Consider the following 25722-nt stretch of genomic DNA (forward strand, 5'->3'; position numbering starts at 1 on the left):
TTGAAGGGTCTTGGGGGCAGCATCACTTTCGAAAGTTTGTCTCGGTAATTTCCTGGAGTCTCCAAACCCTCCGCTGGCCTGGTTTGTTTACATTTTTTGGCCCGGGCGTGTGTGCGTTTTACCAGCCTTTCACGAGACAACGCGCTCCAGCTTGTTGGGCTGGTGTTCACAGACTCGGTCCGGTAAATAGAATGTTACCGAGCCAGGTTGGGTCGGCACCATCTGGAAACGGGTCAGCTTCAGGCAGAGGTACCACAGGACACGGTTCGGGCGTTGTCGGCAGCGGGATTCGTCCCGTTTTGGTCAGAGCAGGGCAAGCTTTACCGGGGGTCAGCGAAAGCGCCGGTGCTGCCGGGCGACTCGGGGAGAGAGACGCCGTCGGGATGCTGGGGGCTAATGGTCCAGGGGGTCCGCGAGGTGTGAGACCCGGGAACGGGACCGGGGTGACCCCTCCACAGACCGCCATTCAGGGCAACATGGTGGGGTTAAACACAGGAGTTGTGCTGCCCCACGGAGCCAGGTTCGACCCGGACAGAGATAGTGCGCCTCTGTGCAGCGGCTCGGATAATGACTCGGACTCCGGAGATGATGATGACCCAGTGGGTTCACTCGGGGACAGCAGGAGAGGGGTGAAGCGGGAGCGAGGAGAGATGGAGGCTGCCGTCACAGGGCAGGAGGTGGGAGTACCTCCCGGAGGTTACGGCATGGTGCCCGGAGGGGTCGCAGGGGCAAAGCCGGGGAAGAAGACACGTGGACGCGTAAAGATAAAGATGGAATTTATTGACAACAAGTTGAGACGGTACACCACTTTCAGCAAGAGGAAGACTGGTATTATGAAAAAGGTGAGTCAGCTGATTGCCTTAGATCTCATCCAACGACAGTAACATTTGATTAAGTGTCACTCAGATGTTCATTGGCCTAGATATACTGCAGAATAATATGTTGTGCTTTGCATTCATTTCAGTCATTCATGGAATTAATAATAATGCATCTTGAGGTTATACTATCCTGCACAGTCATAACACCATTGAGAAAATGCTGTGTCAATAATCATAATAATGGTAAGCCTACATTATGTTTAAAGGCTGTAATCTGCAGTAAATCTGAAATTAACATCTGATATTTAAAAAAACAAACAATTGTGGTACAAACTGACTCAGTGGATGTGAGGAAGTCAGAACATTCATGACAGGCAATGCTCTTTAAATAGATTTGAGCAAATGACAATTCTATTTATGACCATCCCTACCCCCCAACTATCACACACTCACACACACATATGCTCTGACACATATAGAGAGATTTTCAGATAAACTGCCTTACTCATTCATGCACACATTCCTATACACCTTCATACACAGACAAGCATGAAACTATTAGAAATAGTTCCCATCAGTAGCCCTCAGTGCACAGGCTGTTCCCTCTGTCACTGTGAAGCAGAGCTTTGCTTGCAGGCGGCAGCCATGTGGTGGTGAGCAGCAGCGGGCCTGTGGGTGCCAACAGCTGACTAAACCCCAGGGAAGCAGATCAGAGGACAGTCAAAGAGCACTGAAACAGAAGAGAGGAGCCGGGGACTGTCTGCGCATGCATTATGGCACTCTATATTGTGATGTCAGTGTCCAGCTACATCATCCTGTGATGACTTATCTTAGTTTCAGCTTTGTTGGTAGGGTCTGGCACATAAGCAGGCAAAGTTGATCCATGGGAGTCATTACTGCCTCCATTAGTGTCCTACTAGTTTTAGTACCAAAGCGGTATTTCACTGGAACGCCACAAATCAACCATGTATTGCTGCCATGAGAAAGTATTGCTATTTGGCATCAAGGCATCTAAAGTGGATTATTTGGAGACAAGGGTCAGCAGTGGACCAACAACATAGCTAGCAGTTAACCAGTTTCATTATGACTTTAAACAAACCCTTGTAAGCCATGCTTTATTGTCGTGCAAGAGTTTATTTGTTCTTATTTTACTTTGTAGCGCCTGTACTGTATACTCTTCTGTATTTCTCCTTTTTTATGTATCCCAGACTGTTGTCGTGGAAACTGAGGTGTCTTTATGTAGGCTCTTGGCAACATGAACACTATTTGACACACTGTGGGGATGGAGATTTTGAAAATGTTGCCTACACTATGTCAGCCATCACAAAAACTGACAAGTGGGTGGAGTGGGAAGATTCATAGTAGATTTGTCTCAAACTGGTTTCTAGGATGAGCCTTGTTTCATTTTGAAGGATGTGGTGAGTGAAGCACAGGCCCATTTGTTCTCTTCTTGTAAATGCTTCAGATTAGATGCACATAAAGGCTTGCACAATGCAAATTGTTACCTCAATACAAAGTGCCAGATTACTCAATTAACACTTGCGCTTCCTGTTTTTTTTGGTTCCATTATTTGTCCAGAGTTAAGTACGTGTGTAGCTCTTGCTGTAAATGCACTCAAAAGTTAATTTTCAGGGCAGACATTTTGACTTGTCTTTCCAGAAAATGTACAGGTGCCTTTCCATTTAAGTTTCCCAGTAAACCATACCAGTGAGCCACCATGCACAGCACCAGGGGCTGAAAACTGCTTTATCTAAATTGCTTCTTGCTGTTTAATATCAAAACCTAAAACGTGAATTTTCACTGTCTGTCAGATAAAACTAGTGACTTCATTTACACCACCTTGGATGTCAGGAACTTTCAATGGATTGATGATGATTTTCACCAGTTTATAACTTGACGATTAATCACAAAACAATTAATCGATTAATTGATGATGAAAACAATAGTAGTTGTAGCCCTAGACATGTCTGCCATGAAATAGGCCTTCAACTAATGATTCTGTGCAAATATTCTAGTATTTTTCTGATTTACCAATGTGATATCTTCCTTTGGACTGAAGTCCAAAACCAAAAGATATTAAATTTACCGAGATATAAAAAGGAAAAAAAACAACAAATCCTCACATTTGACAAGCGCCAACAAGCAAACTTCTGCTTGATAATTGGCTTTAACGATTCAAAAATTATCCAATTTGTCGATGATAAATTTCTGTCAGTCAGTTTATGGATGAATCAGCTAATCATGCTGCTTTGTAAAGCCACATATTTTGACTGCACAACCTTGCATGAGCAGCTGAAGGCTTTGGTGACCTCAACAGATGTTGTTAAGAGATTTAAAATAACAACTGTCTAATCACACAGCTACCTTTGGGACTGATGTTCCAACTACCAGCAGACAAAACAAGACAAAACCTGAAAAACACACCCACATAGATAACAAATCTTGATTTTTTTTTTTTTTAATTTTTTTTTTCTTTCCTCTTGTTGCTGCTGTTATTTTGAATTGCACAAATACATATGTACATGTTGGCCCTGGTCTTATGCTTCTTTTTTTGATATGTCGCATTGACCAGGAAGTTTTGTGTGGCAGAGGAACCAATTACAGCTTGAGTTGACCCCCTCACACCCTGCAGTCATGAATATTTATGTGAAAATCAGCAGAGCAAGGAAACTTATTAAAGCATTGTAAAGGTCTAGTTTGTGCAGCCACCTAGCACACTTAAGTTGACAAATTAGACCTTTTCGGTCTTGGATGTTGGCCAAATATCAGGCGCTGTTGTTAGATGCTGCTCTCTGGCAGCTGCAGAGCTAATTAAGGGAGATGGTAGTGGAAGAGGATGACTGAGAGCTGTGTAGTTCATTCACTGCGTCTGTAAGGCTGCATTAGCAGTTTGTGGGATGAATTGTACCACCAGCCAGAGATTCCTTTTAACCCCATTCTTCCACACACAGTTACACACCAAAAGCTCTACATAGCTAATTGAAGTGCTCAGGTGAAACAAGCGCAGTGTATCATTTAGCCACTATAGCAAAAGCTGGTCATCATTCTTTGCTCTGCTATCATTATTGCACACAAAAGGCAATTATATAGTCAGCGTCAATTAGCATGCACACAGATAGTAAGGACTGGACTGATACGGCCCATAAAGAACACAGTGTAAAAGAACAGAGCATGTGATAGAGTAGACTAGCATGACTGCATGGTTTTATAACGGCTCAATAAAATCATTTAATTTGAATGTGATTTGTCTCCTCCACCTTGCACTGTCTGACAGAGTATTGCTCTCCAGCTTACAATGGCACATCTATCAGCCAGCTCAGGCTATACTGTGCTCACCAAGGTGATGGTAATGGCACGGTGCCTTCACAGAACCAGAAGCATCCTCCACATTACTGATGACTCATTTAGATAAAAGGCTTTCTCAGGAGTTCACTGTGAGTGCAGCCTCGGTGTGTGTTGGACGCAGTTGAATCTCATTGTGCACCAGGGAGTTTGAATGTAAGTGTCTGCACGCTGCATAATGAATGACGAGGCGGCAGAGTGTAATGGTGGACTCACGTTTTAGAGCCAGCTACTTCTGCGTGTTGAGAATGATTCCTTGTGTCCTCCGTCCAGACTGGGTTACTACCACTCCCCCCCATCTTATGCAGGCCAGTCCCCTGCTGCAATCAGTCTCTCAGCTATATCACACTCTATTCTGGGAGCCTTATCTCATGTTATTTTAGCTTCATTTGTGCTATACGTCAGAGTTCACTACAGGGGTATTTTTAGATTCCAATGTTTTCTTGGTTAGGTTATTTTTTTCCAGATGTTCACCTTTGGAATCTGCTATATCCCCTCTCCCATAATGATAACTTTGAGTATGAGGTGATGCTAATCCAAGCCCCAATTTGGAAACCACTCAGTCAGATGTTTGAATTGTAGCTGTATGAGTGAAGCCCAACCTGTTGTACCAGCAGCAACAGACTCTTCTATACTCTCTGTAAGACAATTGCATTTTCCTCTTTGTCTTTACCAGGCATATGAACTCTCCACCCTGACGGGAACCCAGGTTCTACTGCTTGTGGCCAGTGAAACAGGTCACGTCTACACTTTTGCCACTCGCAAACTCCAACCCATGATCACCAGTGAAACGGGCAAAGCCCTGATCCAAACATGCCTCAACTCACCGGACTCACCACCACGCTCTGACCCCTCCATGGACCAGCGCATGAGTGCCACAGGCTTTGAGGAGACAGACCTCACCTACCAGGTGTCTGAGTCGGAGAGCATGGGAGACACTAAGGTGAGAATCAAACATATGTTTGCTGTTGTAGACCAGGCATAGACTCCATCTCTTTTGGGAAGAGAGTAGTGAGGCAGTAGCTGTGAATCCCCAAAGTTGAATGCACTCATCTATGTACTCGTCCCCACAGCCCATCTCCCGTGTGTTTAGTAACAATTGCACTTGTGTTAAAGTTTTTGTGACTCACTAACTGTCTGGTCTCTAATGGAAATATGAATTGTTGTATGAATTTAAAAAAATTTTAAAAAAAAGAACTGATAACGCTCCCGAGAGTCACTAATGGATATAGTGGGAAATCTCTCCAGAAAAGGCTAGACAAGCACATGAGGAGAGCAAATAAATCAAACTCACGAGCAGCTGTGGAAAATAATCTTTGTCCTATTGTAAACACAGTTTTGAACTTTTGCCTGTTATGTGTGAGGCCTCAGTTTTGGGCTTGTGGTTTGCTTCTGAGCACCAAGTCATTTTTTAATTAAACCAAAAGTCTCAGTACTCCTTCAAAGGGCTGTAGACTGAGCAATAGCCAGATAAGATGTGGAGTATTATGCTGCTCAGTAAAGGGAGCTGTCTACACTTTACCTTTCTGACCTCTCATCCAGGAAAGCCTCGTAACACTCTTCAAGATAAATCACAGCAGGTCTGGGTTGTGTTAGGATGAGAAACATGCAGCCTGCTATATGAAGCACTTTGCTGTTTATCTTTGATTTTTGGTACGGCGCTGTCTTGTGTTCATGGTTGAAAACATTGAGCTAGATAAACAAAAGTTATATTTCAGTGAAAATAATGGAATATCACACATTTTGTGCCTTTTTCTAACTAAAAATCATCCTTCATTACCAAAATAAGTTTAGGATTTAGGATATACTTTTTTTCTCAAAAGATGATTGATAAAAGATGAATGCATAAACTGAAATTCTCCTAAACATTATTTATTGGTCGTGTGCCCAATTTAATCACTTTATTGAAAAACTGCAGCCCTGATATATTTCCCATCACATTACTGGAAGCGTTCTTGAACCTTAGGTCTTTGAGAGTTTGAAGTGAAGCGATAAATTCGTCAGCAGACACACTTCACTGTCCACACCTTTGTGCAATCACGTGCTGGACACCGAGATTCCCTCCACTGTTTACACGGCTTAAGTACACCCCTTTGAAGACGGACACTTCCAGGCCTGTTTGCCTGTGTGCTGTTTTCACAAGGCACTAACTAACACGTACCATACACCGTCAAGGATGGGAGATCAACCTTGCATGTTAAGCCACTCTTATGCCCGCTCCGCTCATTGATAAAAATTAGATTCTGCCTCTGTTGCCATATATGGTATGGTTTCCCTGCCTGCTCTCTTGGCTGAGGCCCCTCACATTCCTTATAAGCTGCAGCTGTCTTTGGAGTCCTGTGATTTCTTTTTTTCTCCCCCCCCCCCCCAACTCATTTAGTGATATGAAGGGGAGGTATGGATGTAGATATGAGCGGGTGGAATGGAAAAATTTGAACGATACTTTATGTCCCGTTTTCATTTGACATCTATTTAGGTGGCTCTGCAGTGACCTCTGTTCTGACTGTGGGAGACCAGCATGGGCCCCACGAACACTGCTCACAGAGGGAAACACTAGAAATTGTCACTGCGTGATCCATGTTACGATCAGCACTGTTATGGTTAGGACACGGCAGGTGGATACAGAGTCCTCAATTTTGGGGGATCGTTTCTGCGCAGTAGGTCTGTTTGCACAGTCGATGCGTGCACCTCTGCAGCGTCTGGACACTATTCATCAGGAGTAGTATGTCATACATACAGTCTAAGCTAGTCTAAACAGTTCAGTTTGCAATGGCTAGTGGGGGAAGAGGAGGACATTTTGGAGAAGCAGAAGAGTCAGGCCAAGGAGAAAAGTGAAGTAGACATGATTTGGTGTTGTATGCATAGCTCATAAAATCATGTGACAGTAGAAATTCTGTTGCCAAAATGTTATCGCCTATAAAAGTCTTGCAGGATTAACAGAAAATGCAGAGAAATGGAAGAATGATTAAACACCAGAGAGCTATTGGTGACTAGGCATCCATTTTGTTATTTAGTAAGTATATCTCCTCTTATTATCGTGGGTAATGGTCCCAGCACTGCTAAAGTGGAGTTGGATCAGAATGGATTTTTCTAGCTGTTAAAAATATCAATATTAAACTTCAGGTATATTGGCACCAGTTCTTCAAAATAATAACTTGTCAAAGCTCCTTCAATGTTTAACATGGATGTATTCGCTCAAGGCTTTCCAATAAAATCAAACCCTTCCTACACCCGATTGGATGAATGCACAAACATGGCTGCATTCTGTCAAATTTCTCCTCAACTATTCACCAAATTCTGAATAACGTGAAGTCAAGAAATGGGCTGTGCAGATTCAGAATTATGCTCCATTTGATATTTACAATCTATGTATCAATGCAATGTCTCTGTTTTCATAGTTGATAGGTTTGTGGGAATCCTTGATAACAAAGTTTGAGAGTTTGAAAGGGCTGCCAGTCGCATTATCATGCAATCATCTGCTGATTGGTCTGGTGCTTATCTGGCTGTGCTGAGTTGATTGTTAAGTTGATGTCATCAGACTTAAATCTGGCACTGAAAACTGAGCTCACTAGATGTAATGTAATGGAGGAATTTGTGTATTATTCCACTGAGAGTGCCTTAGGTTGAGCATAACGCAGTGTTAAGACATTAAGTTTAAGGTGCGTGACTAACTTTGTGTCAGCAAAACCCTCGTTTTTCTTTTGCTATGGCTCTCTCAGCACACATAAATTACATAAAATCAACAGTTGAAGGAAATGAGTTCAACACTGTTCTCCAAGGGCATTGTGGGAAACGTAATGTCTGAGATGGAAGTGGAGAAAGTCAGTGGTACACCAGAAATTAAATTAAATGCCAAACTTCAAAAAGAGGGTAGATTTGTCCTTATTGTGGGTCCCCTGCATCCCCCAGCAGATCTTTGAGTGATTTATGGCTGCTTCTTAATATCAGATGTGACAGATGTTTTTATGCTTTTTGGGTTATTTTTGGAAGGGGATGGCAAGTCCCACAACTTGTTTGCATTGAGGATCAAGCTTAGCCCTGAATTCTCAGTGTCACAGGCTCTTCTGGGTTTCCCCTCCTCCCTCCCTCACTCTCCCCCTCCTTCTCTCCCATGTTCACCCCCTCTTTCTAGTCCCAGTGTGGCTGTCAGTGCTATTGCTGTTGTAATTATGGTGATGTTTATTTGTTGCTCTGCGCAGATACGGAGACCTGAATTCATTGCACTGAAACATTTTACTTTCAAAACCATCTATCTGAATTTATATGGTCTGAATTCCACTCTTTGAAATATTCTGTAATATTAGTAGTATTGTACTATCCTGTTCTGTATTATCAGTAATTTCAAAACTTTATTTCAGATATAAATATTTTTTTAGGGTTCCCAAATTTAAAATGAAAATTTAAGTGCCAAATATTAAAGCTTGATTCTGATCTAATGTTCAAGAAAGTCAAAAAATCTGGTTGCTTAAATTGGCTTTTTCAAATTCAGACAGTAAAATTGATATCCCAGGTTTCTGAACATCCAAGGATAAAATATATTTGCTGGTAAAGAAAAAGTTTTTGAAGCTGGACAACTTGGAAACAAGAAAATTCAGACCACATACACTGAGATAGATGGTTGTCAAAGTAAAATATTATAAATTCAGTGGTATTTAAGTTTAAACATCAAATATTCTGTAGTGATTAAATTTCAGAATTAAGTAGGCCCACTTACTTATAAAATTCAAATTGTTAAGAGGTGCGGTTTGCTTGGGGGGATGGTGGAAATTTCCCCCCTCTGGTCTATATATCCCTGTCTCTGCTGAATTATTTTTATCCCTGGTGGGGACAAAAATGTATCCCCCTCATAGTGATTCATGCTGCTTCACCCATACACCATATAACATATCTAAAATAAAAATAGGCTATTAAAAAAAAAATCTAATTAAACTGCTGCAGCGTGAGAATGTTAGTGCAAACAACAAAATCAGGAATGGACTTTCACTGTCAGCGCTTGTGTGACAATAGAGATGACACGGCATCTAGGCTACGTGATGACGCAGTAAATGGACCAGGGGTTTCCTCCTTCTCTGCTTGAAGATTTGCAGAGATGTGGGTAAAAGAGGAGCGACATGCCGTGGATGACCCTTCCACAGGAAAGCATTGAAAGAAGACAGAAGTTTGTCATCAAAGCAGTTTTCTTTGTCTTGCAAGTAGGCATATACTGTAGCTTATTTATTTGATAATGACAGCACATTGTGCTATTGCATGTTGTGATTATTTTCTATTCAGTATAGCGCACTGCACATAGAGCTGAATTAAACAGTGACTTGCAAGAATGACATCAAGTGTATTTGCACGTCCGGCCGAGTGGCGCTATCCACAGTACTGAATGGAGCGTTGGGAGATTTAATTCTGGCAAGTTAAATTAGCTTCTAACCTGTTGTTTTGTTGTATATGATCACATCTCCTATGTGTCTGCATGAGGAAAGGACAAGACATGAACTTGACATCACATTGCTAAAAGTGAAAATACTGTGCTACTTGATGAATTACATTTTTAAAAAGTGGATTAAAATATTCCTGCAAATCCAGTGGTCAAGTTCAAGTTTTGTAATTGTTTTATTAAAGTTCATAATTATTTTATAAATGTTACTATAACAACTGTAAGAAATAGCTTATTGTGCTTCATAGTCTATATAGACCCAATGTGGTTCTGATTTATTTTTATGAAAAAAAAACATTTCAAAAAACCCCCCTCTGTTTTTTTTTGTTTTTTTTTTCATAAACCGCACCCTGGTTAAGACCATTATATGCTTCTATACACAGATCACATTGTCTTTGCCACTGTAATGTTGGAAGCTACACAGAAAACCTCCAGACTAAGACCACTGTTCTGACCACCAATGAGATGTTTACTCGGCATTTTATGGTTCTTTAGACATCCATTGACAGATGTGACAGCCTCATTATTCAAGACATTGCATGCCCGTAAATGTGTATGAATTTGAATTGGTCTCTCTAGAGAAATTAAACTGCTGTAGTTGAATGGATTATTATAGAGTATTTATTTTTCTACAATTTTCTTGCCTTCCTAACCGCTGTTTTGGGGCAAAGCAAGTGTCAGGTGATGAGACAGAATCACAGATAATGGAAAGTTAATTTACCGTGATATGCACTCTTATCACAAGGCTGAACAGAGCGTATGAAGAGTGAGGTGGCAGTGGTGTCTGAGGGATTCGGCAAAGAGAGCAGTGTGTTGGCTGTGTCAGAGGGGGAGGAAAGTAACGTTATGTCACCCCCCCCACCCCCCATACCCCTCTACTCCCCCCTATTTTACAGCAAGCAACTGGACAGGTCAGCCGCCATTGGCTGCACCTCCTCCACTTGGGCTGCCTTGCCTTTTTTAGCAGTCCCAAATGGAGCTGCAAATTCCATGTTGCTGGCAGGGTGACAGACTGGGAGATGGGAGCCAGCAAATGGGAGATTAGACGAGGGCCAGCCACCAGTAAACTGCACAATGGGCTCTCCAACCAACACTGGACTAGCCTGCCAGTTGTCACCTTCAATTTGGAATGATTAATCCTTCATGAATAGGGAATCATTTCTGTCCTTCTTTTAATTACTCTCTCATTTCCTTTTCCTTTTTAAAACCGGCTCTTTTCGTATGATTTCTGTGAATGTGAGGAGGGCAGTGGAGGCTTAATTCTCTTACCATATATAGAACCCTTACGAACGCACAAAAGTTTGGAAACCAGCAGTATTGAAAGAACTTTAAAAGAGCTGTAAGAAACAAGTGTTTTAACAAATCAGAGGCTACCTAAACAAAGAACACTCGATAAACCATTTTTCGTATGTGTGTGTGATCAAGATTGTTTACATCTGTCATAGTTTTCATATACTGAGTTCTACCTCCTGATCCTTTTCATATCAAGATTCTTCATGCGTTTACAGTGGAGGGGCAGAATATAATAGTTGAACTCTCTCTATTTCTGGGGTCTAATAATGTCCCTCTATTGTAAAATGCATGATATAGCATGAGTCCAGAGGATTCATTGCTTCTTCCAGACGACTCAGCCTTCTCTTCACACAGTAATAAATTCTGGCTTCATTTGTTTCGTTCTGGTACTTCATTATACTAAGTGGTGTGTTTCCCCTAAGCCAGGCCATGTTTTTTTTCCCCAAAGCGATGAAGGCGGTAGTGAAGTTGATTTGAAAACAAGTGGGGAAATGGGAATCTGGCATCTGGGAAGTTTTAGAAATGTGACTTTTTTACTTGTGAAAGTACATTTCTTTACTGTTCCCTCTCAAGCTGATTCAAATCTTTATGTCAGTGTTGCACAAGTTACTGAAAATTAGTAATTAGTTAGTTACTAGTTACTAGTTCTCTTAAAAGTAATTGAATTACTTTACCAATTACTGCATATAAAAGTAATTAGTTAGTAGGGAAAGTAACTTTTGAGTTACTTTTAAATGTCTGCTTCAATTCTCTTATTAATGCACACATCCATATTATTTTAGTGTTGCTGTGGCACAGTGTGGGACAAAACAACTGTGCCCATTATCACTATGATGAAAGATAAGTAGTGGAACAACAAAACACAACAGATATGTTTTGATAGGCTTAGTTATTGTAGCCTTGACGGGCCTTCAAATCAAGCACTAGTCAGTTTTAATACTCTTGGCAATGTAAAAACTGTTTCTCATACATTTGACAGTACTTTCTTATCACGATAGGCCTAGGCTAATAATAGATAGGCCACCTGCACATAGATTACAACTCACCAGTATATTTTTTTTTCCTTGATCTCAAGGATGGAAAAAATAATGTCCATATTTCCAGGACAGCAAGCTCACATTGCCTTAACTGTCAGCCATTGTGTTGGCTAAGTTAGTCTAATGCTGCTGTAAGGTCTGGTGATGTTAAATCATAAAGCGGAAAATTCTGGGAATAGGCTGCGTTTGTCTACTATCCTCTGCAGTTGTCCACTATTTTCATATAAGACAAATAATTTGAAAAAGTAATTGGTTACATTTCTAGTTACTGCCAAAAGTAGTTGAATTACTACTAGAAAAGCAGCAAATATTCACTGTAAGAAGCTAGAACTAGTTAATGTTTGAAAGTTGTACTTACAAAATGAAGAATAATGGATTAATCTACTAATTGTTTCAGCTCTCATATATTGCATTTTATACTATTCAGACTTCCAGTGTGTTCCAGGGTGATACTAGCAGGGGGGCAATAGTTGCTTTCCATTTTTACTGATGGAGATGATATGATGTGTCAGTTTGTAGATTGTATTAGAAGGAGCAGGAGATGGACGGGACTAGAGGAAGTGACAGAGTTTGGGCTTTGACTACATCACGGGGATGATTCTCTCCTCTCACTTCTGTTCTGAGGGAATGCATTACACCACTGTGGCCTATGTTTACTATGCACTGCCTTGACTCTGAACTAAAAGCCAGTGCTGTTTATAGAATGGCCAGTTGAACAGAGACACATGGAGATGGTCAAACAAAGCAGTAGGTCAGTGGAAGTTTGCTATGTAGGTCAGAGTGATAGTGGCAGTTTGACTAGACTCAGGCTGCTCTTCAGTTACCCCACAGGTTAAACACTCAGTTCTCTCTTGGATCTGAGTAGAAATCTGACAGCAAAGCAAGTGCAGCCATTTATTGCTCTATTGAGTAGTGTAATATGAAAAAGCTGGAGCACAGTTGCCTTGCCCTCTTAGTGAGCACAAGGTGAACCATGTTTGTCCATTACAAGAATTCAGTCATTTTTGTACGACCCCATTACTGAGACGTGCTAAAAGTCAGATGGCGGCTGTCTTTACACGTGGCCTCCTGCTGCCTCAGCTGGCCTGGAAAGGGTTAATTCCCCCTCAGAGGTGCTCAGGTTTCCCGCCAGCTGTCTGTACCCTCAGCTGTTTGTACTCTCGCCCCTATCCTGTCCCCTGTCCCCTGTCCCAAACTCCATACAGGTCTGGCTCTGCTCAGCCTGCCACACACACACACACACACACACACACACACACACACTCTGATATTATCTGATATTACTGTGGCTAATAAATGCTATCTCCAGTGTCAAGTAGAACTAGTGGCTTTTTCTTTTTTTTTGCTCCACTTTGGGACCATTTCCTCTTCTTCTGTCATTTCATAACCTTAAATATTTTTTTAGTTTTTTTTTTTCAACCATTATTATGAGATAGAGTATCTGTAACCTCTCTGCCAGCATGTGGTGAGATATGTTCATTTGTCTAATGTGAACATTAGTGAAACAGCTACTATTTAACCCAAAACTGGAGAGTGTGTCTTGGGGAAATGAAGACATGCTGACAGCTGTGTTCCGGTCTGATTGTCAGCAGTCACTCTGTGATGGATGACAGGCCCGGTAGCTGTATAGTAAATGGATGTTAGATTATTCTCGAATGAATTTGTTCAGTTTTCCTTTTTAGTTGGAAGGGCAGAACAACTGTGAGTCATCTGTGTGCCCCTCCCCCATCGACTTTCCAGCTGCTGTTTAACTAAAGAGGTAAAGGACCTTGGACTGTCAGAGCCCCTCAGCAGGGCCTGGATCAGCCAATGAACTGCTCAGCGCTGTGCAGTTTTGGTTTAGTATACTCTTGTTGATTCAGAGCAGCATGTAAAAGACAACACCTGCTTAGCCATCTGTACGTTATGAAGGCCAGAAGACTCTGTGTTAACTGCAACACCCTTCATTATTTATTTGTCTTCTGAGAGTTTTAATATCTCCAAATAAAAAAAGAAGTCCAGTGAAGCATACTAGCAGACTATTTTTATTAAGATGTTAGAAGTACTGGGATGTGGCTGAAGACTGGAAGAAATCTTCTACAGTAGCTCCATTTGAATGTTTTCATGGTGGTGTGTGGTTGGAAGGCCCTATCAGTGGAGTCCTAGCTGGATCCTCTACCTTTCACCCATGTAATCGGTCACATATAAAAACCAGTAATGGCTTGCTCAGAGGGTTGGCCTCACACTGTGCATTATGGAATACTGAGAACTACAAAGGATACATACAGGATACATATAGGTTGTGTCCTTTGAGTCTGCATTTCTTTGTTTCTTGGAGAAGCCTTTGAAATGCAGCAGGTTTTTATGATATTCTGTACTCCAGACTTGTGGAGAGACAGCCTATCCTTACTAGGCTTGCAGCTCCCATTCAAACTTGAAGGCTCCTTCCATTTTGCCTCGTTTCATATTGTTTGAAAGCTTTTTGTGTTGTGGTGTTTACACCCTAGATTAATGTGAGGTAACTTGAAATATTCTGCCTCCATTGAATTGTCTCAGCCCCTTCGCTGTATCCATGTTTAATCGTCCGGAATCAACCCCTCAAAGAATATTGAAACCACATGGAGATGCATACCTCCTTATGTGTAGGCTTTCTCCCATTCTGCTGTTACAGATCATTAGTATCATGTGATAAGTGCATAAAAACAGGCATGGTGGGTTTGGATATGCTTTATAGTCCTGGCTTTACGCCTACCCTCCTCTTATCATGCAGCCCACTCACCAACACATCCTGCTCTGCTGTTCAATGGATGCTCACATTAGCGTATGGTGTGATGCTACATCTCACCTACTTTGATCTTAAGTTTATGTGAGCATTTGCCTAGATTCTAAGCCTTTTGCAGAGATGACATGTTACATGGTCATATAGTTGTCATAGTAACTCAAGAAGATATGAGGGCAGAAATTGTGTTTTTGTTTTCTCTTCAGTGGAATTGGATGGAGCAGCGACTGGATTTTAATTGCATGATAAGCCGGTATAGATAGCAAATGGATGACGGATTCTGCAAGTATTCGGTTGCCCTGTTCAAAGAGGATGTCCAGCATATTCCTTCACAGCTGCTGTGACTTGTTTCTGCTTTGACTTTGATGTAGAGGAAAGTCATTTTTAGCCAAGCCAGCAGCATGGCTTCAGGGACGGCAGTGTTGGTCGATCAATCAGTCCAGAGTGAATTATCTTACTATTGGATGCATCAAGGTTATATTTTGTACAGAAATTCATGTTCCCCAGAGGATGACTCCTAATGACTTTGATGATCCTTTAGCAGCATAATCAGATTTGTTCAGTACTTTGGTATATGACCAAATACCTGCAAAAGTTATAACATTCCCATCATCCTCTGCTGAAGTTTTTGTTTGGTGCTAAGAAACTAATGTTAGCAAATGCTAACATCCTAAAAATATATTGGCATCTAAATAACAGCAGCTCTGTGTCTAAGTAGTCTCACAGAGCCGCTAGCATGGCTTTAAACTCTTATGGTCCTTGGTTTTGTTTTGTGTTCCATTTCCATATGAATTCCTCAGTTAATGTTGCCGTCTTAAATGAAATCTGAAAATCCTACATTCAGTGTGAATCACTGAGATGTTTTCCTCAGCGTTAATGTAACTTACTGTTCATGTCAGCTGCAGAATGGAATTGCTCTGGGAGAGAGTTTGTCCCCGCACTACTTAGTAATTTACATGTGGATGCAATTAGAGGGGTCCAGCCTGTTTTCTCTACCTTGTTTATGTCATTTACCCCACTCTGGTTTCTGTCACCCACCCACTGATCCCTGAAAATACTGAAAGTACTAAAGCCCCCCCCTCCTTCCCACCCTGCGTTCAGCTGCTTTAGAGAGGAAAAGCCCCATTAATGGTGTTGTTTTAGGTGTCCTCATGTGAAACGCTTCTGATGTTGCTGGATTCAATGGTTTTTGGCACAGTAGTGAACGTATTAGTGCAGAAAAAACAGCATATTGATATTCCTTGACAGAATCCAGTGCTAATTTAATATTATGGTCTGATCGTCCTTGTCTTCCCACTCACGGTGTTTGCTTTCTCCATCAGGACACACTGAAGCCGACGTTCACGGTAGCCAACCTCCCAGGCACTACCAGCAGCGCCCAGTCCACGGTGCCCACCACCTCCACCACCATGCAGGTGAGCAGCGGGCCCTCGTTTCCCATCACCAACTACCTGGCACCTGTTTCGGCCAACAGCAACATCAGCGCCAACGGCACCGTCCTCAAGACAGCCGGCGCCTCCACGGGGGTCATGCAGCTGCCCGGCGGCTTCACCTTCATGCCCGGTATGTTAGCAGCAAAACCTGAGGCTACTTGTTCTCAACATTCAGAGCTCTGTTACAATTCTTTATGGTATGTTTGTCCTCTCTGATTGATTTAACCTCATCCTTTTAGAATTGAGATGACACTTCTGCAGCCCTTCATGTTTTGTTAACGTCACTGTGTTGTCTAGCTTATTAGCTGATTAGAATTTGAATGGCACCGTGCCGTGACCTCAGTCGTCATCTCAGGGTGGTCGTGCCTCTCTGTCCAAGCTGTTTACATCACACGACAGCTCTTCATAGTCAGTCACCAACATTCAGCGCCCATGGGTTTTACAAAGCCCCCAGTATCCAGGAAAGCCACGTCTATTGGTGACTGGCCCAGCCTTTGATTGTCACTCGGGGATGGGAATAATTAAACGAGAGGGACACAATAGACCTGGCAATGAGGGCTGACGAACACGGTCCGTAATTAGTCATGAATATTCAATGAAGGATCGTGGCTGAAATTATAAGCCATACTTTATGGAGCTTTGTGACAGAGTGGTCCTGAACTAGAAATGACCTTTCATTAAGGGGGACTTCACAGACACACTCTGAAACACAAGTGACCTCTACCTCACCAACTCAATGAGGACTTTGGGGCGGCAGGCTTTGATTTGGGGATCCCTAAAGTGTTTCTAAATTGGCTTTCACGGTAATTATTCATTACACTTCCTTTTCTTGGTGGATGTGCTGAGAAATAATGGGTCTACATCTGTGGGTCTCCAAGAGGGGTCTGGGAATGCCAAGAGGTCATGATTCCCTCAAAGGCAAGAGGAATATTTGAATATTACAATAATTTCCTTTGATATTATCCCCAATCAGAGAATGAAGAAGAATGACTGTCACTCTCTCACTTTTTCTCACTTCGTGTGTGTGAGGTTGGTCTAATAGTAATACGCTAACAAAAAGGAAGTGCTCAGAACTCTAGACTGTTTTTAGCATGGTCCATGACATGAACAGTTCAAAAAGGCTGGTTGACACTTAAATGCTGCCTGGTGTGATCTTTTCTACAGTATATGTAATTATGTAGCACAAGAGCTCATCACTGTTGTATTTACTCTGTACTGGCAGTAATGTCACTAGCTAGTTGTTGCAGTGTGACGGTTGTCTGTTCAGCTGTGGCAGAGCGCAGACAGACACATTATGCCCACTAATGGGTCCTGTGTGTTATTTTGACTGACAGCTGAAGGACAGCAAAGCAGCTTCTCTGTTCCTTTCCCACCCTTTTTCTTTCTCCGTCCTCCTCCTTCCTGTCCTCCTCTTTCTACAAGCTTCTCTCTCACCCTCCCTGTATTGCTCTCTCTCTCTCTGCGGCTTGCTCGCTCCCTCTCTCCTCTTCACCACCTGTCTGGCACATGGCAGCAGTGCCAGGTGGAACAACACACCCTCCCACACTAAAACCTCCTCAGTTGACAGCTTGAAAGGGCCTGCCCACCCTGCTGCAGCAACTGTCTATGGAGCATATGACCAAATGTGAGGGTGTAACTCAGAAGTCATGTTCCTAAATAAAATATCTGCCATTTGTTTCATAAAAACACACTTTGATAAGAGAAAAAATCATTTGAAAAGAAAATGACACAAAACTTTATAGACAGGAAGTATTTGAATATTAATGTTTCATAGCAAATTGGCTGAGTCATGCATAAATCCCTTAAAACATGCCAGAACACACGTTTGACTGCGTTTAGTAATTAATTAAAATGAAAATAAAATTCTCATATAGCTGCTTGCTTTGCTGCCATTTTATCTAAATCTGAACTGAAGATCGTTGATTTCTTGAACAGGAAATCTTTTATAAAAACGTGTTCTCGCTGAAAAGAACTAGCACTTTTTCCACTTTTTCTGCACTTAGTCTTATTCCCTTTTGTATGTATGTTGGTGTGTGTGTGCGTGTGTGTGTGTGCCCCTCCAGCAGGCACTCCTCTCCCCCCTGGCACCCCCACCATTCCTCTGAGCCAGCTGCAGCAGCACTCCCTGGCCCTCCAGGGGCAGCATGGTCAGACCCTGACCGCCGCCCCGCAGCCACAGCAGGGACAGCAGGCTGTCTTCCGCTTCCCTGCTGCTGTCTCCCTCACAGGTGACCTGCTCTGCTTGTCTGTCCCCACCACTGCCTGCTTATACTAACGATCATATGATTGTGAGGCTGCTGCTGCTAATGCTACCTCTACTGCTGAGACTAATAATCGTGCACCTAACACTAGGATTACTAATGCTACTTGCACGACTTCTACTATCTCAACTAACAGTACTGCCACTGCTTCCACATCCCCCCCACCCCCACCCCACTGCAACTACTGGTAATCCCTGTGTGGGGTGTTTGGTGACTTACTGTGGCGGCTGAATGCCCTCTGTGTGTCTCCAGGAACAGGTGTTCCCCAGCAGCTCCAGGCTATCCAGGTCCACCCCAACACCCAGTCCACCTCCAACAGTGACAGCAGCCCCGAAATGTCCCACACCTCCACAAACTCCACCGGTAGGTCAACTCTCCTCTCTGAACAAAGACTGTAGACTTGTGTCCTTCAGGTTGAAGTTTCCTAAAAACCTCCCTTGATGATAATTTGGTGGGTTCTTGTAGAGAAACAGCTGCACTTCAAACACAATAATAGGTTACTATAAAATTTAGTACCTAAAATTCATGTAATGTGATGAAGACGACCCACTGAAGCATTTGTGAACCCAGCCTGGACTGAATGGTCTTTTTATATTTTACTCTTAAGCTTCACTTGTGCACAAACCACCATCAGAATTTTGGTTTGGCCTTATAATGCAAATAAAGCTCCCCAATGAGCAGAAATATGGTCCCCTGTGTTGCCTGTTAAGATTAGTAGCTTTTTACCAGTTTGTAATTATGTTTTCACTGATTTGTTTTAAATTCTGCTTCTGTTTGGAATGATTTCTGTCTTTGATGAAAGTGTAATTGTGTCACTACACACTGCATAAGAAGGAGTTAACATACTCTCTCTCTGAATACTGTAGTTTGAATATAGAAATAGCGCTATTGCTTTTCAAAGATATTAAGCGCCATCTGCTGGCCGACAAGCACACATGCCTCCTGCCTTCAGTGTGACGTGAGCGTTCACTCCCTCTGCCTGCTTTCCCTCCAGCAACGGTGAGTCTCCCAGCAACCATCGTCACCTCGTCAGTGCCAACGTCTGTGGCGGGTCACATGATGTACCCCAGTCCCCACACGGTGATGTACGCCTCCACACCAGCGCTGGCTGACGGGGGTCTGGCTGTGCTCAACGCCTTCTCCCAGGGCACCTCAGCCATGCAGGTGTCCCACGCACAGGCCCAGGACACAGGTATTAATTAGCTGAGTGACAGATGTGGATTTTTAAATAATTTATTTCAAATAAACATTAGAACAACGGGGATTCTAGAGAACTTACCCATGGGAGAAAAACTTTTTCTTTTCCCCACAGGTGCTGTCCCTCAGGTGTTCCTCACAGCACCTCCAGGCACGGTGCAGATCCCCGTCTCAGCGGTGCAGCTACACCCAGTACGGCAAGATCTGCATTTTACAAGTGAAACTCTCATATTCCCTATGCAACCAGCATGCCACGTGACCGCACTAATGCATCCTAACAGAGCACTGGCACACAGAGGCTCAGGGTCCAAACCTGTTGCCGCTTTGTATGAATGTGGATTATCAGCTGGCGTCTTGTTATACCTGTGGTTTGCAGCAAAAATACACATGCAATAGACTAAACAAAACACCTCAGTAGCAGTGCATGGAGATCAAAACCTGAATGTTTTTATATACTGTATAAACTCCAGTCTTATGAAGGAGTTTACAAGGTACTCATGTGTAAATTGGTTGAAAATATCATGGAAATTGGCTGATTAAATGAGAAAATGCTTGGTATACTCCTTCATTAAAAACACCTGTCCCATCAGTCTAAATAGCACTATATAAAGGAAATTTGGAGAATTATCTTGTAAAGACTTTATATGGTTTTAAGAAGTGTTAAGCAGAGGGTTTATTTCATGTATTTTTTGATAAATGTTTTGACGATTATAGAAAACATCAGCATCTGTTGCAGCATTACTCGCTCCATAATAAACCACATGCAGTGTGGCAGGAGCTCCATCTGCGCTAGGTGCTGTTTGATGCGATGACTTGTGATTGGCTGTATGGCAGGTTCCTGTACTCTCTGCTAACGTAGCTGTGTTGTGTTCCAGATGGTGATTGGCCAGCAGTCGAGCGGCAGCAGCAGTAACCTGACGGAGCTACAGGTGGTGAACCTGGACGCAGCACAAAACTCAAAGAATGACTGACAGACGGCTGGAGCTGTTAACACGACAGACCCAGAACACACACAAACACACACACACACACACACTGACTGACTGACTGACTGACTGACTGACTGACTGACTGACATCTCTATTTATTGATGCCTTCCTACAGAATTACACATCACACTTCTGAATGTGACTTTAAAGTACATATATACACACAATCAAGGGCATATGTGTGGCTGACCCTTATACAGTATGTTTTGGTATATAAATATATATATAAATATATATATATTCGCAAATGCATAGGAAATATGTATCACTACATCCATCATCGGAAAACTATTTTCTATGCCGTTAGATGGTGTTATTTTTTGTGTGCGCGTGTTTTTGTTTTCCTTTTTTGAAAATGTGTAATTACATGTACACACACTGCAAGGTGCCACAGCTTCACACCAGCCAAAGAGACATTTGTTTGTCTGAATGTTCCAGTGTGAGCAACTTGTGCACAAGCGTGTGTGTCTGTGTGTGTGCGCATATCTGGGGTTTGTAAATGGGCAAGGAGACGCTTATTGACTTAAAGACATTTGGAAATGTACATATTTTTTTTAAAAATAACTTGTATTTTTAGCCTGGTTTAGTTTGTGCAACAGCATGTAGTTGTTTTTTACGTAGTGGTTTTGTATGTACATGAAAATGATTTGCATAAGGAAAAGAATTATTTACATGTATATGTAAATTAATTTAATATACCATCATATGTTGATATATTGTCATGCTGTTGGGAGTTTTCACTACAAGATGGAGAAAGAACGCTGGATGTTTTTCTATATTTTTGATTGTGACATTTGTAGGACTGTCCCTCAGATAGGATCAAAGAGCTGGGTCATGAAATGTAAAACGGGATGTTTATGATTTACTGTTAACATATTCTCTACTTAAGCTGGGAACTCTTTGCTGCATCTGCTGATGCAGCTCTGTGTGTGAGGTTTCCTCATGAAGCCCTGATCTGGCACTTTCTGAGTGTAGAAATTGAGAGTGTATGTTAAAAACATTGACAATCTGATGGAAATTACATGTTCAGATCCCAACATTCAGCAACAAGTAATTATATTTTCATCAGTGTACAACCCAAGTCTAAAAACCTTTCAAAAACTGTCACACAATTAATATCCTTCAAGTGATATTTAAGTGACTTCACATTGAGTTTGTTGGCTTCTTTTTAATGCTATCATAGATGATGTAATCCTTCTCTGGTTAACAAACCTGAGTACCAAACAAGTTTTCATGACAACAGATAAATAAAAATGTTGTCTAATTTGTTTCAGAAGTGACCCATCATAAACTTAACTTTCATGTGATGCTACTACTGACTTGAGTCAGGGCATTGAACACAAACGTGTTTTAACAAGAATAGGTAATGACACTGTATAGACCTGACGATTCCACTTCAATACTGCAATCAAAGCATTTGTGTTTCCTTGTGTGGAACTACTTAATGTTCTTTGGTGTAGTCTCAATACTGTAATATTACAACGGCAATCAGTATGATTATTTTTGTAAGAACAAGAATCTCGATTTGGAAAAGTGACTTCAGGTGCTTTGAAATGTTACTATACTCCTTTAACTGAACTGTAAGATCTTAGCTGACTGCAATCTCAGTATGTACCTCAGCAATCATTAAGAATGAACCAGGTTATTAAACAGAGCCTTCTTTCTGCACCGTAGTGCCTCTTTTCAAATCACTGCAAGGCGAGGGAAATTTCACATTTCCAGGCCACCTCACGACTTCTGACTTGTCGTACAATCCTCTCCTCTGCCCAGAGAGTTTTGACTCACTTCTACAGAATTAGCTGGATGACTGAACATGGCAGGCTTATAGCCAAAGAGAATCTGACAGAGGATAAAGCACCCATACTGACTGCTGTTCAGTTATTCACTGACAGCAGAGGTCATTTTCATGCTAGATGTTCTCTGGTCTGTCTCTGTACATGTTGTCATGTCATCCTGCACACAGCTCTCACAGACGTTTGCATAGACGTGTGTCAAAGGCATTTCCAGTACTACCTGGTGGTTATTCAAGAATACCATTTTAAAAGGGGATTATAAAATAGAATTTGTGGTTTTCACCTTGTCCTTTAAAGGTAAATGGCTATTTTGTGTATTTTTGTTTTGTTGTACAGACATTTTGTAATAAAAACAAGATAAAACATATTGAACTGTTCAAAGAATGACCACATCTCCTGCTGAAGAACTCTTTTTAATTGGGACGGAGAATGTTAAACAAAACCATATTGTCCTGAATGGAACCTAACACATTTGTATAACAGTGATGAAATGAAGACGGCTGATGAGGAATAAATGAACCAATGCCTCTGAGTACACGAGAGACTGCAGTGATCGCTTTTCCTTTTTACTCAGTGAAGCACTGGGAGGCAGGAGGAATGAGCATGCACCTTACCTTAATGTTTCAATTATGCATTGCACGATCACAAAAATCAAACTGGCCATTAGATAGAAGTATAATGAGACTTGTCCCATTTCACACCAGAGGAAAGCAGCGAGGAAATATTAACATGATTAAATGCAGCAACATGATACAGTGATTGGTCTAAGCTGACTCGAGAAAAGAAATCAATTGGCATCAGATTTTGGACTATACTGAGAGTTCTGTACATCTTCACAAACCAACCAAAGTCTATGTAACACAAGATAGAAGCGTAATAAGATCACGACCAAACTGTAGTGAAGCAGAAACCCCATAAATATTGATTCTGGGAGTCCTCAGAGATCCACAGTGAAGTAAGGCATCGTATCTCCCTGTCAGTGTCTTCAAAGAACAAAGTGCTGACAGCTAAAGAAATCATCACAGATGGCTGGACTGCCTTTTTTTCCTTTCTTCCAACGATGAAAAATAATGTATAAGCATGCATTTACACCAGGTAGTATATCTCTATTGCTATTGTACACATACAATATACAACTGTACAGAAAAGTTGGAAAGATAGTTGATTAAAAAATGTGCATGATTGACAATTTAAAAAAAGGTTTCCCATTAAAATAGAAATGTTACTCCTGGTACATCCTAGATATATATTTTTTTTGGTTTATGAAAGAAAACATTTGGAAGAAAAAAAAAAAATCAAAAAGCTTTTGTTGTGTGTATTTACATTATGAACAAGGATGAAGAAAGACAAATGTGCAAATCTGATTCCATGCAAGCAGTTGCATATGTAGCTTAGGTGCTTGAGTGATGAGTCTGCGGTGGGACCAGAAGAAAAAGTGGGGAAAACAAACTCAAGACTAAGGACTCATGGCTTCGTGAATGACTCTGTCCATTCTCCACAACAATAATAAATCTCACACACACACACAAACATATCAACGAGCTCATCGTCAAACACACTTACTAATCATGGAAGCATTCACACAGGGAACATAACACAAGAACAAACTTTACATTAAGTAGTATCTTAATTTAGACTAATTCAAAAATTATGTAAAGAATCACTGAATCAGTGATGCGAGACTTTGATTTAAAGTAATCAACACCCGACAGAGTATAACACTAGCAAAGCAAACCCGTTCCAGCAATACACAGCAATGTCATCCAAGATCACGATGAAAACAATACTGCTAGTAAACGCAACACCTCATAGGAAGTCCTAGTAACCTGTGGATGAACTCAGAGGTCTTGACATACTGTAAGACAGTGGTTTCCAAACTGTTACACACAAAAAGTGTCTTTTTTTCTTGTAAAATACTAGATAGTTTCACCTCTTCAGGCTTCTAAAGATTGTTGAAATAAAAACAATCTGAGCAGTTTGAATCAAATATTGGTTGAACTGTAGACATTCAGCCTATAACAGAGTGTTCAAGTTAGACTTAGCTTTGTTTTAGAGGTTGGGAACCATTTCTGTAAACTACAGTATGTCCTAATTAATGATGTATTTAAGACACCGCTTAATAAAATCAAGAGGCTTGAGAATTATAGAGGATTATAGAGTATATAAAAAACAAAAACAGAGTATCTCTTGGATAAAACAAACACTGGTGCATGAGAAATGCAACACTGGGTCTGGAGAACAAAACTTTTCAAAAACCTATTGACTTGAAAAATGTAACGAGTGCAATGTAATGAGGTCCATGTGCAAATTCACATAATTTGCTAAATTCACCATTTCATTAACAATGTGTATTGGATGGTGACATCTTTGGGTGATGGGGATTACAGATGAGCTTTGACAGCACAAACAATTAAAGACAAACCGAGGAAAGAGGGAAAACAAATCAAGTAAATAGCATCTGCTTAGTCAGTCATTACTATGACTGGTTTAAATTCATTATATCTTAATACAACACTGGTTAAAAAGGCAACCTGAAAGCAAACAAATAAATAACAGGACTTGGCATTTAAAATGAGTGCAGTATCATTAATACTACAGTTCAATATTAATGTAACTACAGGTATATGAAGGGGTCAAAGGGTAGTTTTACTCTACAGCCTCTTGTCATCCAAATAGACAACACATGAGGGGTTAAGATAAAAATGTTTCAAAAGGAAACAATCTGTAACTGAAAGGTGTGATTCCACACTAAGGCAATGATGTTTACAAATGGGTGATGATGGGACTGGAAAATAAATACACAAATGTCTTTTCTCCGTGACATAATAATTACAGAGGCTATCATCTTTTGGCTGGTGAGAAAGAAAGATGGAGAGGGGGGGGGCATGTGAGAGAAAATGCAACGGTTGAGAAGAGTCCAGTGAACATCTCTCTGCACCTCCACCTCTATCCTCCTTCACCTCTTATTCCTCTGCTGGCTGGGCAGTGTCTGTGCTCTGACCTGCTCAAAAATGAGACCAAAGACTTTTTCTTTCTTTCTTTCTTTTTTTTTTTTTAAAATGGTGAAGCCAGAGAGGCGAGAAGCTGGGAGTAATGAAACCCGTCCGTGTGGGCATTAACAGTCTTGTGGGGATGACCACTTAGTGGTAATGTTTCGCAGACCCTGTGCCACCGGTGCCGCCGAACACCCCCAAAGGCCCAGTTTTATCCTGACCTGTCTGTCTGGCCGAGGCAGATGGATGAACAGCAGGTAGATTATGGTGAGGAAGAGGCAGCTGCGTGGTATTTGACGAAGGCGATGGCTGCCAGCTCTTTGCAGAACTCCTCCAGCACGATCACCCCCTCCAGCAGAGTCATGTGGTCGATGCTGCAAGAA

General features: G+C 41.6%; 2 protein-coding genes across 6 annotated transcripts in view; one reads left to right on the top strand and one right to left on the bottom strand.

Annotated features, from left to right (window-relative positions):
- Positions 1-22886, top strand: srfb (serum response factor b). 4 transcript variants are annotated; one of them, XM_042434395.1, is made up of 8 exons: positions 1-842; positions 4837-5103; positions 15996-16236; positions 18170-18334; positions 18620-18730; positions 19362-19559; positions 19680-19756; positions 20440-22886. In XM_042434395.1, exons 1-8 carry the CDS (start codon positions 192-194, stop codon positions 20533-20535), a joined length of 1806 nt encoding a protein of 601 aa, XP_042290329.1. In that variant the 5' UTR covers positions 1-191; the 3' UTR covers positions 20536-22886. The 4 variants fall into 4 exon arrangements, with proteins under 4 accessions (XP_042290329.1, XP_042290327.1, XP_042290325.1 ...); XM_042434393.1 differs by having other exon boundaries at positions 93-842; positions 19680-19781; XM_042434391.1 differs by having other exon boundaries at positions 93-842; positions 18173-18334.
- Positions 22744-25722, bottom strand: part of fhip2a (FHF complex subunit HOOK interacting protein 2) — a 13265-nt gene continuing 10286 nt past the window's right edge. For both annotated transcript variants that reach the window (XM_042434389.1, XM_042434390.1), the window contains one exon: positions 22744-25713. In XM_042434389.1, coding sequence (XP_042290323.1) covers positions 25602-25713 — 112 coding nt within the window. In that variant the 3' untranslated portion in view covers positions 22744-25601. The remainder of the gene's footprint in view (positions 25714-25722) is intronic.

The sequence above is a fragment of the Thunnus maccoyii genome, chromosome 14 (genome assembly GCF_910596095.1).
Source record: "Thunnus maccoyii chromosome 14, fThuMac1.1, whole genome shotgun sequence".
Taxonomy (NCBI): domain Eukaryota; kingdom Metazoa; phylum Chordata; class Actinopteri; order Scombriformes; family Scombridae; genus Thunnus; species Thunnus maccoyii.